This window comes from Antechinus flavipes, chromosome 1, assembly GCF_016432865.1.
Source record: "Antechinus flavipes isolate AdamAnt ecotype Samford, QLD, Australia chromosome 1, AdamAnt_v2, whole genome shotgun sequence".
Classification (NCBI taxonomy): domain Eukaryota; kingdom Metazoa; phylum Chordata; class Mammalia; order Dasyuromorphia; family Dasyuridae; genus Antechinus; species Antechinus flavipes.
In genome coordinates, this window is record NC_067398.1 from 268635644 (window position 1) to 268650191 (window position 14548).

At 37.8% G+C, this 14548-nt stretch overlaps 1 protein-coding gene across 1 annotated transcript; it reads left to right on the forward strand.

Moving 5' to 3' along the window:
* The first annotated feature begins 2090 nt into the window (after positions 1-2090).
* Positions 2091-11885, forward strand: GNG10 (G protein subunit gamma 10). Its single transcript, XM_051961148.1, has 3 exons — positions 2091-2503; positions 8874-9005; positions 10732-11885. The coding sequence occupies exons 1-2, from the start codon at positions 2423-2425 to the stop codon at positions 8997-8999; spliced, it is 207 nt and encodes a 68-aa protein (XP_051817108.1). The 5' UTR covers positions 2091-2422; the 3' UTR covers positions 9000-9005; positions 10732-11885.
* The last annotated feature ends 2663 nt before the right edge of the window (positions 11886-14548 follow it).

Below are 14548 nucleotides of genomic sequence, written 5' to 3' on the forward strand. Positions count from 1 at the left end.
CTAGGAAGTGTTAAGTATCTGAGGTTAAATTTGAATTCAGGTCCTCCTGACTTCAGGGTGCAGGGATGGTATTCTATCCATTGCACCACCTAGCTGCCCCACTTGCTCAAGTTCTCATAATAAGTAGCAGTCAGAATTCAAAATGAGATCTTTGGATTCAAAATCTATCGCTCCTGGTATTACTCATTGATTTTATCTTCTAGATTCACTGGTAGGGTAGTATCTTAAGTGCAAAAAGTATAGGCAATTAGATAAGTAAATAATGAGTATGTATTAACAAACTTTTCCTATCAAGATAAAAAGGTAGAAATACTGTGAGTCAGCCTTACTTTTTAAAATAAATCATAGACTCATCTCACTGGAAAAGACCTCAGAGACCATAGGGAAAATCTCAGAGTTGGGAAGGACCACAGAGATCACCTGTACTTAATAAAAAATCCCCTCAAGAAATACCCCAAATAAGTCACTGGCAGCCAATTCAACTTTAGGGAGTTTTTCCTTGTGGCCAGTCTAAATTTGCTAGTCTGAAGCTTCTATCCATTGTTGTTTGTTCTGCTTTTGAAGAGGTGGAGAGAGACAAAATCAAGCAGAACAACTCTAGTGCCTCTTTCATATGTCAGATCTTCAACTTCTTGGAGACAGTTATTGAATTTCCTCTCCCTTTTTCTCTATTCTCTTCTCTGTCCTCATCCAAAGTCCTCTCCTCTCGCAGGGGTCCTCAAACTTTTTAAATAGGGGGCTAATTCACTGTCCTTCAGACTGTTGGAGGGCCAGACTATAGTAAAAACAAAAACTTTGTTTTGTGGGCCTTTAAATAAAGAAACTTCATAGCCCTGGGTGAGAGGGATAAACGTCCTCAGCTGCGGCATCTGGCCTGCGGGCTGTAGTTTGAGGACCCCTGGATGGTCTGGTTTTGAGTCCTTCTTCCCACCATTTTGGTTACTCCTCTTGGATGCTCTCTCTTGGCTTTGAAATGTCATGTCTAGAGCTGAAAACAATACTCTACAAATTAACCCCAACCAGAGTAACATGGGGTTATTTATGCTCTTCTGTGCTTTATGTTTCATTGAAAGTTTCCCAATTTCCATTACTTTTCCTAGTTGTGCATCATTGTTGATTCGTCCCAATCTGACAATGGTTTAATCTTTCTTTTAAACTTTTTCCCTTTCTTTTTCTTTTTTCTTTCCATCTTTCCTTCCTCTTTCTCTTTTTCCCTCCTTCCCTTACTTCCTTTTTTCCTTTTTTTCTTCCTTTCCATTGTTTATTTACTATTTCCTGCATTTTCCACTATGTATAATATCTGATAAATATTTAATCTTTTGTTATTTTTCTCATCAGCATCCTGCAGCTAATTACTGCTGGCTGGGGGCTCCACAACTAGGTCTGTTTAATCTAATCCTTTCATTTTATGAATAAGTTCTCAAATTATAATTAACATCCAATAGAAAGGGGCACAGATGGAAAAAATGAATCGCTTTGGAAGGCAAGATCAGCTCCTATCTATTAACTGGAGCAAATAAGCAAATGTCAAACAGAACAACTACAGAATTTAAAATACTCTTTTCAGGGCCTCACACCATAATAATAGCTTACTGTTACATACCACTGCAAAGTTTGCCAAGTACTTTACACGTAGTATGTCATTTCATTCTCAAAACAACTCTGTATTCGTAACCCCAATTTATAAACCCCAATATTATGGAAACTGAAGTTGGGAGAGTTTGAGTGTCACTCCACATAGCTGGTGTCCAGGACTGTCCATGCCAACAGTGGAGCCACGGGGCCATTTGTCCAACGAGGACAAAGAGAAAAACTTGGTCCTGACATTTGCGTCCTTCAGTTGTTGCAGACCAGTTAGTGTACCATTATCAGAGTATCAAAGTAAGCATTGACAGAAAGAAGTTGTGTTGAATTCTGGAGACTTCTGGGAGTACCTAGGGCTCCAGCCAGCCTCCAGCATCTGGAAAAAAAGGAAACCCGAAGGAAGAGCTCGTATGGTCTGGGCGCCCTTTCCTGCACTTGGCCTATAGAGGGGGCTCTGGGGAACAGGAACTTAGGCGGAACTGCTCTCGGTCAGCTTTTCTTGGGTGTTTGCAGAGAGGGCCTGGAGAACGTTGCAACGTTTCCCTCCCCCGCCATCCCTCTCCTCCTCCTGACTGTGAGCTCAGTTCCTGCCTCCCTAGCACTTTTTTACGCGTGCTGGTGGGTTGGAGAGGGTGGGGAATCTTCTCTCACCGCTAGGAGCGGCGCCTCCAACACTGCAGAGTATCCGCCCCCCTAGCTTGCCGCCCCCCAGGCAGGAGAGAACAGCCGCCTAACTTGCCGCCCCTGGGTAGAACTGATAACCTAGCTATCTTGAAGCCTCGGGGAGGATCGAGCAGCCGCCCTTTTTACCGTCCCTGAGAGGATCGCGCCACTAAGCATGTCTTCCAGCTCTAACCTTAGCACCATGCAACGCCTGGTAGAGCAGCTGAAATTGGAGGCGGGGGTGGAGAGGATCAAGGTAAAGGTCTGGAGAGGAGGGATGGCCTGTCTGGCTGCTGTCCAAACGCTTATTTGCTCTGAAGCAGGACCGTGAGAGGAAGAGTTGTTTGCATTTTTTTTTTTTTTTGAGGGGAGCGGGTTTTGTCGAACGTCTGTAACAAGGAAGAGCGGAGAAAAGGCCTCTGAGATCTTTTTCTTCCTTTTTCCTCAGCTGAATGGGTGTGGCCACTAAGTATCCTGCTATAGAGTGCCTTCTCTTCCTTAAACTCTCTTATTTCTTGAAGCTTTATTTCTCCAGTGCCTTACATATTTGCTATCTACTAGTGTGACCCCCCTTCCCCTCGAGAGGTCATCCGAACTCTCTCAGCCTCAGTTTCCATTTGTGCCTTGCATATATTATCAACTGAAATAATTAATGTTAAGCGAAGCTCTTTGCAAAACTTCAAACGCTTCATAAATGCTAGCAACTACTAGGGGCTTAGTGTGTGCTTGTTGAGTTGAATCAGCTCTCGGACATTTTAAGATGGGGCAGGAGAAGGGAGGCTAAGAATGCCTGGGTGAAAGGGAGGATGATGCCCAGAATCAATAGACATATTCGGGGCCGTCTCTGTGCCAGGAACTGTGCTAGACGCCGGGGTTACACCTCGGGCCAGCCGCCTGGCCTTAGCCAAGGTGGTGCTGGATGTCTGACTTGGGGATCCCTTCCGCCTTCTTTTGAAACAAAGCCCAGTGGAGTCCCTTCGTGGGAGCTGCCGCCAGGAAGCGTGTCCCTCCGTGACCCTGCTTTTGTCTGTCGGAGGAAGGAGAAAGGGATCCTCCATTACAGAAGTGCCGCCTCGGCTACTCTTTGGCGTGTGTTTGTGTGTGTGTTGATTGGTGGACTTGCTCTCTCCTCCCCGCTATTTTCTTTACCGTTCCCCCTTCTTTTTTCTGCTCCCCAATGTTTTTCTGCCCACCTCCACCCTTCTCTCTATTCTCACCCCTCACCCACCCTTCCTCCTTTCTAACTTCCTTCTCCTTTCCTAGCCAGCCTCTGTCCGGAGCCCCTCCCCCTGCTTGCCTGACTGTTAGCGGTCCCAGACAGTCTAGGCAGCAGCACAAAAGTGGCCCTATTCCCAGGAAGGGCTGCCCGTCTTGGAGTGGCAGGAGAGGAAGGGTGGCAGAGAGGGCTGAGTTCTGACTGGTAAACGTCTTCACTGTGGGTTCACAAGCTGGCTTCTGTTTACAATCCAGAACTGCAGACATACTGGGGGCCTGTGGGCATGTTCAGGGGCAGAAAAAGCCCAGCTGAGCCTTTGTGTTGGGGAACACAATGAACAGCATCAACTTTTGTCTTGGGTGGAGGTGGGGAAGGGCCTTAGTGATAGGATTTTGGATTCACTAAGATTTCAGAGTATGTAGAGAAGCTATATTATGTCTTTTGAACTAAGCAACCGTAGGAAAATCAAGATGAGTAGAGAGTCTCCAGGTCCAGCAAGGCTTTCCTGGATGGTGGGTAGTTCAGGGTTCTTATAGATAGGAATAGAGGGGAACAGGCATTTAATAAACACCATGTACCAAACAGTTTACAAATATTATCTCATTTGATCCTCACAACAGCCTTGGGAGGTGGGTGCTCTTATTATTCCCATTTTACAGATGAAGAAACTAAGGCAGAGGTTTTTCTTTTTTTTTTTTAAGTGACTTGCCCAGGGTCACACAACTAGTAATTGTCTGGGTCTGGATTTGAACTCGGGGTTTCCCAGCACTAGGTACTGCTCTTTCCACCTTGTTACCTCCAGTGCTAAGAGATGGGAGAAAAGGAGCCAGGCTTTCTAATGCTTAGCTATGAGTTTCTTAATTTCTCTTTGAGTACAAATCATTTGGTAGTTTTTCTCTTCCAGGATTAATCATCCGAGTTCTTAGCCTTATCTAAACTATTCAAGAATTACTTATTTGGTCCTTTTTCATTGCAGTCCTAGCTTTCTGTTTGAAACATATTGAAAGTACCTGGAGACATTTGCTGCTGATTTATCTTGACCTTATTTTGAGTCAGATTTTCTTTTCTTTCTGGGCATCTGTGACTTTGTAAACTTGTTTCTCCTGAAGAAGCCTCAAAGCCAAATAAGTTTTCAGCTTGTTCCCCAGCATGAGAACTTTTCACCCATTCACTGCCAGAGCAGATTTGATCAGAACCGTTTTTTAAGCACATAATTCTCATGCTGCCCATCTGCTTAAACTTTCCCAATTTCCTCATCTGTAAAATGTAAAAAAAAATTATTACAAGCCTTATGTCCTATAGGGTTATTGTAAGGAATGTATTTTGTAAATTAGCATATTAATATGAACTATTGGGAATAGTGTAGGAATATAGACATCCAGGGCAGTTAGGTGGTGTCACAATGCACAGAGCACTGGGCTTAGATTCAGGAGAATCCAGCTTCTTAGGCCGCTAGGTGGCGCCATATGCAGAGTGCTAGGCCTGGAGTCATGAAAAGACATCTTTGTGAGTTCAAATGCCTTCAGAGGCTTTACTAGCTGTGTGAATCCAGGCAAGTCACTTCATCTGTTTTCCTCAGTTTCCTCATCTGTAAAATGAGCCAGAGAAGAAATTAGCAAACCACTCCAGTATTTTTGCCAAGAAAACACCAAATGGAGTCATAGAGTTAAATGTGACTGAACAAAAACATACAGGTGCTAGCTGCTGTAATTAACATGCTCTAAATCACACTGTCCTAATCATTTGTACAGTAAAAAAGTAGCAGTAGAATCTGGATTCTTTAACCTGAGATCTGTGAATTAAAAAAAAAAATTGATAACTATTTCAATATTATTGATTTCTTTTGTAATCCCATGGATTTTTAATGCCTTTTAAAAACATTTTGAAAAAGGGTTCATACATAGTCTTCACTAGACTATGAAAGGAGCCTGAATGAGATAAGTCATTCATAAGTTTCATAAGACTTTAAAAGTCTTTCCTAGCACTAAAATTGCATGCTACTCAGGCCTTTCATAGACTCAGTTGGAATTTTACAGCTGCTTAGACTCTGTTTCCTCAGGGTCATTGGCTTATTTCATCCTACCAGGACATTAACTTTGTCCCAAGGCATGCCATCTTTTATCAGCAAGGATGGCCTACTCCTTACCCAAGCCAGAATTCACCATCAGAACACTGGAAAGAGCAATCACTGGCATCATGCACTGGGGAGTTGTTTAACAAGTCAGGGCAAAGCCAAATGAGGTGCTGTGGGAACATAGGAATAGGGTAATTGCAGCAGTTACTGAACAGCATTGGGCTTCTTAATTGGCTAGGATAAAGCTTTGTACTAAGTTTTGCCTGCTAATAACTTTTTACATTCATATAGTGCTCTGACTTTTCTTTCATAAGAGCATATCATATTCAGTTTGACATGAAAACTGTTTATTTGTTGTTTTTTTTTTTTTTCAGTCATATCTGACTCTTCGTGATCTTATTTGGGGTTTTCTTGGCAGAGATACAGGAGTGGTTGGCCATTTCCTCTTCCAGCTCATTTTACAGATGAGGAACTGAAGCAAATAGAATTAAATGACTTGACCAAGATCACACACCTAGGAAGAAGGCCAGATTTGAATTCAAGAAGATGAATCTTCCTGACTACAGGCCTGGCACTCTATCCAGTGTGCCACCTAGCTCCCCAGAAACTTAATTAATAATAATAATAGCATTTATATAGTGCTTACTATAGAAATTATCTTAAGTAATTACAATTTTACATAAATTACATATATAAATATATATACTATCTACATGTAATATACATATACATATAGATACACTAACGTAAATTATATGTGACAGGAATGTCAAGATAATGAATTCAAGTATATTTGGAGTAAATTTGACAACTGAGATTAGTAATAATAATTATTGAGATAATAATAATAATAATAAAGTTTCAGTTGAGTGATGAGGTGGGAATCCAAAATGTAAAGGTATTGATTACAGGATCCCAGTTTTGAAGTTGGAAGAAACTTAAGAGGTCATATAGTCCAGCTCCTTCATTTTATAGATATAGAAACTAAGTTTTAAAGTTGGTAAGACATCCTAAGGTCAGCCATTGAAAAAAGTGATAGAGCCATGATTTGTATCCAAATCCAACAATCTTCCCACTGTACCATGCTGCCTAATCTGAGGAATTAGAAGGGAGAAAATGTCCATGTAGAAGTCACTTTTTTTTCTGGAAATTTGACTTGGAATGAGAAAATCAGAATATAATAACTTGAGGGATTGGTTGGGTAAGAAAAGAATTTTCAAAGGATTTGGGGGAGATTTGAACATAGTTGTGAGGATCAGGATGAGATGAGATTGAAGTTTAGAGAGGCAGGATGAGGTTACAATCATGGGGGCAGTCTGTTGGAGGAAAAGGGAGAAGATGGTATCCAGAGTATGATTTGAGTTAGCCTTGGCATTTAAAAGGGTCAATTCTTTATCATAAACTGAAGTAAATAAGTAAAGAATGGGGTATGATTTCAAGAGATTTTGAGTAAAGGAGAAGAGAAAACTCGTTGTGAATGGCTACTGGTTTTTTTTTTTTTTTGTCGTTGTTTTGGTTTGTTTTTTTTCAGTCAAAGTCTTCTGCTGAGAATTTTGCCAGATATGGGGGGGCATTACAGGAGTTAATTATTTAAATGTTTCTCTAATGTTGTCCTTTTTGGTTTGAAGCCCATCATCTTATATCTTTCTTCTGGTGCTGAAAAATCTCTTGTTGTTTCTAAGATTGAAAATTTTCCTTCTGGATTTGGCTTATACTATACTGGCACAGCTAAATTGACCTTAGAAAAATGCCAAAAATTAATAATCAAGGATTTTGGTTTATCTCTATCCTGGATATAAAAATCCTAGAAAAGACACTTTCTATCTACAATTAACTATGTGAACATACATTTCATTAATTTATTAGTTTGTGTAATGAGCTTATTCAGACTCAGCTATACTAGTCTTTATTGTTGCTGGGCTTGTATTGCAACTTCTTTAATTTGTTAGGACCTGAGAATTCAGGCTCAACTCTGTCACTTATCCGTGCCACTTAAAGCATGTCAATGACTTTTTATTATTGTGAACTCTCATGTTGTAATCTTCTGTGAGCAAACTGTTATGAGGCAGAAAACATCTCAGCTAGCTATGTGGCGTGTCTGCAATTCTCTGGCATTGAGAAATGAAAGAAATCCTCTCCCCGTGCACCTTTTTTAAAAGATGGATCACTATTACAGATGAGTGCTTGCCATTATTACAAGAAGGATAATTGGGTACTTGATTTATAAGGTTAAAAATGTTAAATTCTGAAAAAAAAGGAGCCATTTTCTCTCTCTGAATGAAAGACAAAAACTCTTCAATCTATTCTCCCTTCTTTTTCTACCAACCTTTCTACCATTTTTGGTGCCAGGAACCAATTTGTTTTCTCTGGGTGAACATTATATATTAATGCAGTTAGTGGCAGTGTAGAGAATTGTGGGAATCCCCTCTGGTTGGAGACGCAGATGTCCAGTGTGAAAGACTTCATGAACCCGGAAAGTCTGAATGGCAAAAGGGATTTTTATTGGCACTCAGAAGCCAGCTTTGATAGGAAGACAGACTACTCAGTGGCAAGAGGTCCTGGCAGAGAAATAACAAAAGGTATCAATGAGAAGAAGGTTTCTTTACAGCTTCCCAAGCTACTCAATAACTGGGAGTTCCAGCTACTAGGAGTGGTCCTGGGCTAATCTTAATGAAACCACTTAACTGCCCTGAAGGGTGGGTCTCTGTCAGAGGAGAGTGTCATAGCTCATCCACAAAAATCAAGGGGGACACCCTTTGCATCATATATGACTGTTGAGCATTGTATGTTTGCTAGAAAACCAGTCCCTTAATATTAGTTTGTTTCTGTGTTACAGAGAAAAAACAATTGCTGTTTATTTGTCTGAGTTTAATAGTTCAAAGGTACGATTGTTACTCACTTCACTGAGAAATCTCAAATAGTTCCCTAGAAGAGCTTTCTTCACCCACCAATGCAGCACCTTCTCCCGTTCTCTTTCCCCATCCCTGCCAACTTCCCCACTTTAAGGAGTTTATTAGGGTTTTCTCTAGGTCCTTCCCTATAATGCATGAATTCTTAACTTTTTTCATATGTCATGTACTATGGCAGTCTGGAGATACTTGTGGACCCCTTCTCAATATAATTTTTGCATGGATCTGCATACAATAAAGTACATAGGATTGTAAAGGAAACCAGTTATGGTAAAATAATAGTATTCAAGGATTAAAATGCTTATTATAATGGAATAGGAGAAGGTTCTTGAAGAGGAAGCCAGGTGTGTCCTTTGCCTAGCTATGTGGGAAAGGTAGAAGGGAGTCGTCTTTAAAATATATCTGTTTATCTTCTTGTTTCATTCAGGTCTCTCAGGCTGCTGCAGAACTCCAGCAATATTGCATGCAAAATGCCTGCAAAGATGCTCTTCTGGTGGGAGTTCCAGCAGGGAGCAATCCTTTCCGTGAGCCTCGGTCCTGTGTTTTACTGTAATAACAGGTAATTCCAGTTAGTGCTTTGCTGGGACTCGTTTTTTATCTCCAAATGCCCTTGACATTTTTTCAGGCTCTCCACATAGGTTTAGGTTTTGATACATATTTGATGATTTGGAGAATATAACGTCAAAGCAGCCAAATCCTTAGATCACAGATTTAGAACTGGAAAAAAAGACCTTAGTGACCATTCGGTCTAATCCTTTCATTTTACAGATGAGGAAATGAGAGCCCAGGAAGTAAGAATCACAGAAACAGAGAGAGGAATAGAATTCAGTAAGGTGGTGCCATAGTGTACACAGTGCTGGGCCTGGAATCAGGGAGACTTATCTTCCTGAGTTCAAATTTGGCTTCAGACACTTATGTTCAATGGCCCCCATTTTTGAGTTTGACAGCACTGGTAAAGAGGAAAGAATATCCAGGAGACCAGGATTTCATTGTCAGAAATCCTCTAATCTAAGTGATTTTTCTAAATTTTTTTTCAAATTTTAAAATTTTATTTTATAAATTTTATATCTATTTAATATAAATATTTTACATTTATAAATATAAATTATATTTTATAAATATATTTTATAATTTTTCTAATTTTTAATCTAAGTCATTTTTCTGTAAAATGGGGATGATAAAACTTCTGTTATCTATTTTGCTTGGTATAAAGCACATTGTGACCTATAAAATAAACATGATTCAGGATTCAGATTTCTCAGAGAAGGAAACTTCTGAGTACTGGTTTTTTTTCCTTATTCTTATTTTAATTGGTTAATAGTTCCCTGATGTCAATCCCATCTTCTCTATCTTTACTACCACCTTGTAATTGTGATATGCTGATTGATGCTAGTAATTGCTTAGATCCCAAGTTCTCTATTTGGTACTATAGTGAATTAAAGATCCTTTGAGCTATATAGCCTTGACTGAATAGGCTTTATTCTTTGTACAGATATCCCTCTTTTAAGATATTTCAGACATCTAGCTTTCAGCAGGAGAGGAAATTTAGTTGTTTGGAGGGGAAGTGAGAATAGGAGTAAAAAAAAAATTAATTTTTAATTGCTAATTTAAAAACTATAAATGGAATGCATGTATTAGAATTTATAGGAATGTCATGTTTCCATTTTACTTTCTTTACAGATGAGATTATTTAGTATTTGATGGCTTTAATTTTGCATTATTCTTTAAAAAAAAATAACACAAAAGTGAGCATTTGCATTGGTTATCAAGGTCCTCAAAAGCCAACACATTCAAGCCTTAGCATTTGACAGCTCTCTCCAATAGGGTATAATGGAAACAGTGCTGGATTTGAGTCAGAACAATTACATTTGAATTTCTGCAGTTGCTCACTTTTCCCTGGATGGACCCTGTTAAGCAAGATATTTCACCTCTGTAAGCCTCCATTTTGTAATTTGTAATTTGTAAAATGAGAAGGCTGTACCTCGAAGATCTTTTTTGGTTCTAAATCTATCATCCTATATTAGGAAGTTCTCCTCCTGTATATGTGAAAGAAAGCTGCTTAAATTAAGAAGACCTCTCCTCCCTCCCCCCCCGAAAATTACATCACTAACTTGTGTAGTAACTGTACTTTTTGGATGGAAATTTATCATATTTATAGCACAGTTTGGGAACTTTCTTTTTATGCTGTAGTTTTCTGACTTGAAGAATGAATTTATTTATTCTTTTTTTTTTTTTTTTAAAATAAAATTAGAACACCTTCCTAACTATTTTCTTTTTCTTAACAGGGAAGAAGTTCACTGAGGAGTTACCTTCAAGCATGCAGTGATTTAACAGCTGCTTCCAAGTCTTAAGAAAATATTTTTTTTGTGTGGCCAAACAATTTTTAGCTATTTGAATTCTTTCCATTACCAACCCCTACAGTCAAACTCCTTCAGGAATAAATGAAAGTCTTTATATACATAAAGGAGTAGACTTACATGTAATGATTAACCTCCTTTTTGGGGGGGTAATTCTTATAAAATATTTTATACTTTAAAAGACATACATGGGGCAGCTAGGTGTCACAGTGCCTGAAGTGCCTTGAACACCAGCCCTGAAGTCAGGAGGACCTGAGTCTGGCTTCAGACACTTAACACTTCCTAGCTGTGTGACCCTGGGCAAGTCACTTAACCCCAATTGTCTTGGGGGGGGGGGTGAAGGGAAGACGTACATACCATTTCCACTTCCAACAAAACTACCCATAACTTAGTTATGACTTTCTATATTTTTAACAGCCTATTTTTACTTAAGTGGTTACATTTTAGCAAAGAAAAACATTTTCTTTTACCAAAAAAAATTATTCATGTAACTTGTGCTTAAAGGTTTTTATGTTCTACCAAGTGTTTTTCTCCCCCTTCAGAATTTGTATTTTCTAAGGTAACACACTCAAGTGCAGATTTCTGGTTTTACTAATCAAGCAGTGTCTTGATTTTTCTAAAGCAGAAGATAAAATATTTTATTTTTAACACTAAACCATGGGAGCTATTTCTTAACTAGTTTGTTTTAAAAGACCAATATTGTCATATTAAATTGCTTCATTTAGATATGATTTATCCTTGTGTGTTCTTAAGCTTATTTCATGGTTCTATTTGTGCTTAAAAAGGTACTACACTTTAAAATTTTGGCTTTTGGGGGAAAATATTTAAAGCATGACTAAGAGAACATTAGAAAATGAATGTAAACGGAGAGTCATCAAAAACTATCAAAATGAGAAAAAATATTTTAATTCTTGAACATCTGTTGCTATTGTACTTCTGGTAGTGTGCCTTTGGTTTTATACAGAATACTTTTAAAAGAATACTTTTATTCTTTTTTTTTTTAATTTTGTTTACTTTGTGTTTTTTTTTTTTTTTTTGTAATAGCCTCTTAGAACCTTAAAAATAAATTTTTTTTCCCCTAATGTTTTTGACCATCTTTTCTTATCACTGAAAAATACCATGATTCCATGGTCATTGTCATTTAAAAACTTTTATAAGCTCATGTTTTACCATAGGACAAAAGATGGAGAGAAGATGAAGCCTCTTTTTCAGGTTATGTAGAATTGTTTAAAAGTCCTCCAGATACAAACACAAGAGGGAAGAAAATGGCATAAAGTAGAAGCAAAGACTAATTTACAAGTCATCAGTTAGAAAAAATGAGATTAGAACTAAATAAAGACCTGATAGCCTTCAGAAATGTTGGGAGAACAGATAGCTCTGAGGGAAATGAGATCCATTGCTAGGAGAACACAGTAATACATAAGTATTTAAGATAGGAGCAAGTAGCTCCAAGTACTCTAATTTTCTTGGAAGACACTGAAACCTATATGCACAGATTAGTGACTGATTTTTATGACCCCAAGATAATCAGAAAAATTTAAATTATGTTCAATATGAAAATTAAGCATTTTCCATTACCTTTTTCTATTGTCTTAGATGATTAGAAAGATCTCAGTAAGCAGATTGTAAGGTCCCAAGGCTCAGTGCAGGCATCCCAATGTTTACACAAAAGAGAAATAAATGTAGACCCTTTTCACTAATAAAGATGTTCTTTTTCTTTGGGCTTTTCACAGAGTAGATATACATACATATATATATATATATGTACATGATGTATATACACTTCATGAAATTGGTGAACATATGTTCCTGTTTTATACCTTACTTGATGTTGATACTGTATGAACTATTGAATAAAGGATGTATATTATCCAGATGATTTGCAAGTGGCTGGGCAAAATCTTAAGGTCATTACAGATGGATATATTGGGTTAAAAATTGAGTAGGAATAAGTTGGACTAGATCTATTTGAAAAGTTACAACATGCTAAATAAACGTCCTTAGCAACAGAAACAATCTGAAAATTATGTTTTGCTGTTCAATAGTGGGGATCTAGTTGACATAAAATAATATGAATTTGTAGTGGATCAAGCTAATATTGGGTGAATTCTTCTAGAAGTATTGAATAGCTTAGATGTATGAGTGGAGAAAGGTAGATAGTAGAGATAAATAATCAAGGATGGAAAATTGGAAACTGGAAATGGTAACAAGACAGTAATAAGCAAGTCAAAGGCAGAAGATAGTATGTTTTTTGAACTGGTCACTTATAAAGTCAAGATTAAAGAAAATAAATTGAGACTAGGAGTGATGAACTTGGTACTCCAAGAAGAGACTGAAGGTCATAAGGAAAACTAAGAGTAGGTATAATAAAAGTGAAACAGGGAGAGTGATAGAAGGATAGGGGGAAATTCTAAGTTTAAAATCAATAAAAAACATCCCCAATTGAAGAGCAGGGAAGTGGCAGGAGGAGACTTTCAAAAGCCAACTGAATAAGATTAAAGGAACAAAAGAATATTAGCTATGGATATTGGTTTGTTTGAAGACTTTACCTTTCTGAGTCCTGTGATATAGAGAGCAGCCTTGGTGCAATGGAGAAAGAAGGGAATTAAAGTCAGGTGCTGGTTCTTAAGGGCTTGGACTGAACTCACTTTGAACCAGCTCAGTAGTCATATCCCAAGAAGGTGGAGGAATGAGGAATAAGATAACTTGAACATCCAATAAGGACAGGGAAATATGAAATGCATTTTTAAAAGTTTTCTATTATCTACTGAAGTCTGCTCTGAAGGCTTACCATAGTCTCATTCAGGATCAATGGAGGAGTGCCCATACCAATGAAACTAAAGCTTGGAATTTTGAAATATAGTTAAAATAAAAGACAAAACAATCATGAAATGGTAACTTAGATCATTTCATTCTCTGATCATTATAGAAAACAAGAAGCATTGCCTGGGTAGAAGAGTAATATTCTATATTAGCACTGTAACTGACTTGCAGAGTGCTTAACCTTTCCAAAATTCAGTTTTCTCACCAGATAAAAATGGTATAAAATATTGTCTGTTGGTGTTCTGTGCTGAGGATGAGTAAACTTTCACTATTCTTTTGAGCACTAGGAAGAAAAGTATCTCAATAATAAAACTGAGGATTTGTTTTTATAAGAAGCATATTTTTGAGGGAGAAGAGAATAATGAAAAAATTACCTAGATTAAGGAAGGGAAAAATTTAATTAACAGCTTATTTATCAGATTTGTGGAACTAATATTTCCATAATATTTAACTTGAAGGGTGTTTGTTTCCTTTTCTGTAAAATAAAGATAATATTTTCACAGCCTATCATAAAAGATTATTGTGAAGAGAAAGTTCTTTTATAAGCCTAAGGTGATCTAGTAATAAAAGGAGAAGACCAACAATGTCCTACTAATCGTCTTATTAACAGTGCATGGAGAAAAACTCTTACAGCCTCATCAAAGCTCTGTGCAAAAGATGAGTGTCTCAAATCTCATGATGGTGAATAGTGGGATCAGACATAATGACAATAGTCATCAATTAGCTGTGATAGTAACCATGTTGTGAGGCTAAAGGAGCCCATTCATTTTAAAATCATAATGAGGTATTTTAGAATTAATGCATGGGTTGGTTGCCTTTTAAACATTGTTAGTTTTCTTTAGAAGGCTTTATAATTCTTATGACCTATATATATGAGGAACTCTGTTCTAGCAAAGTTGAAAGAACATTATTTGTCTTGGAT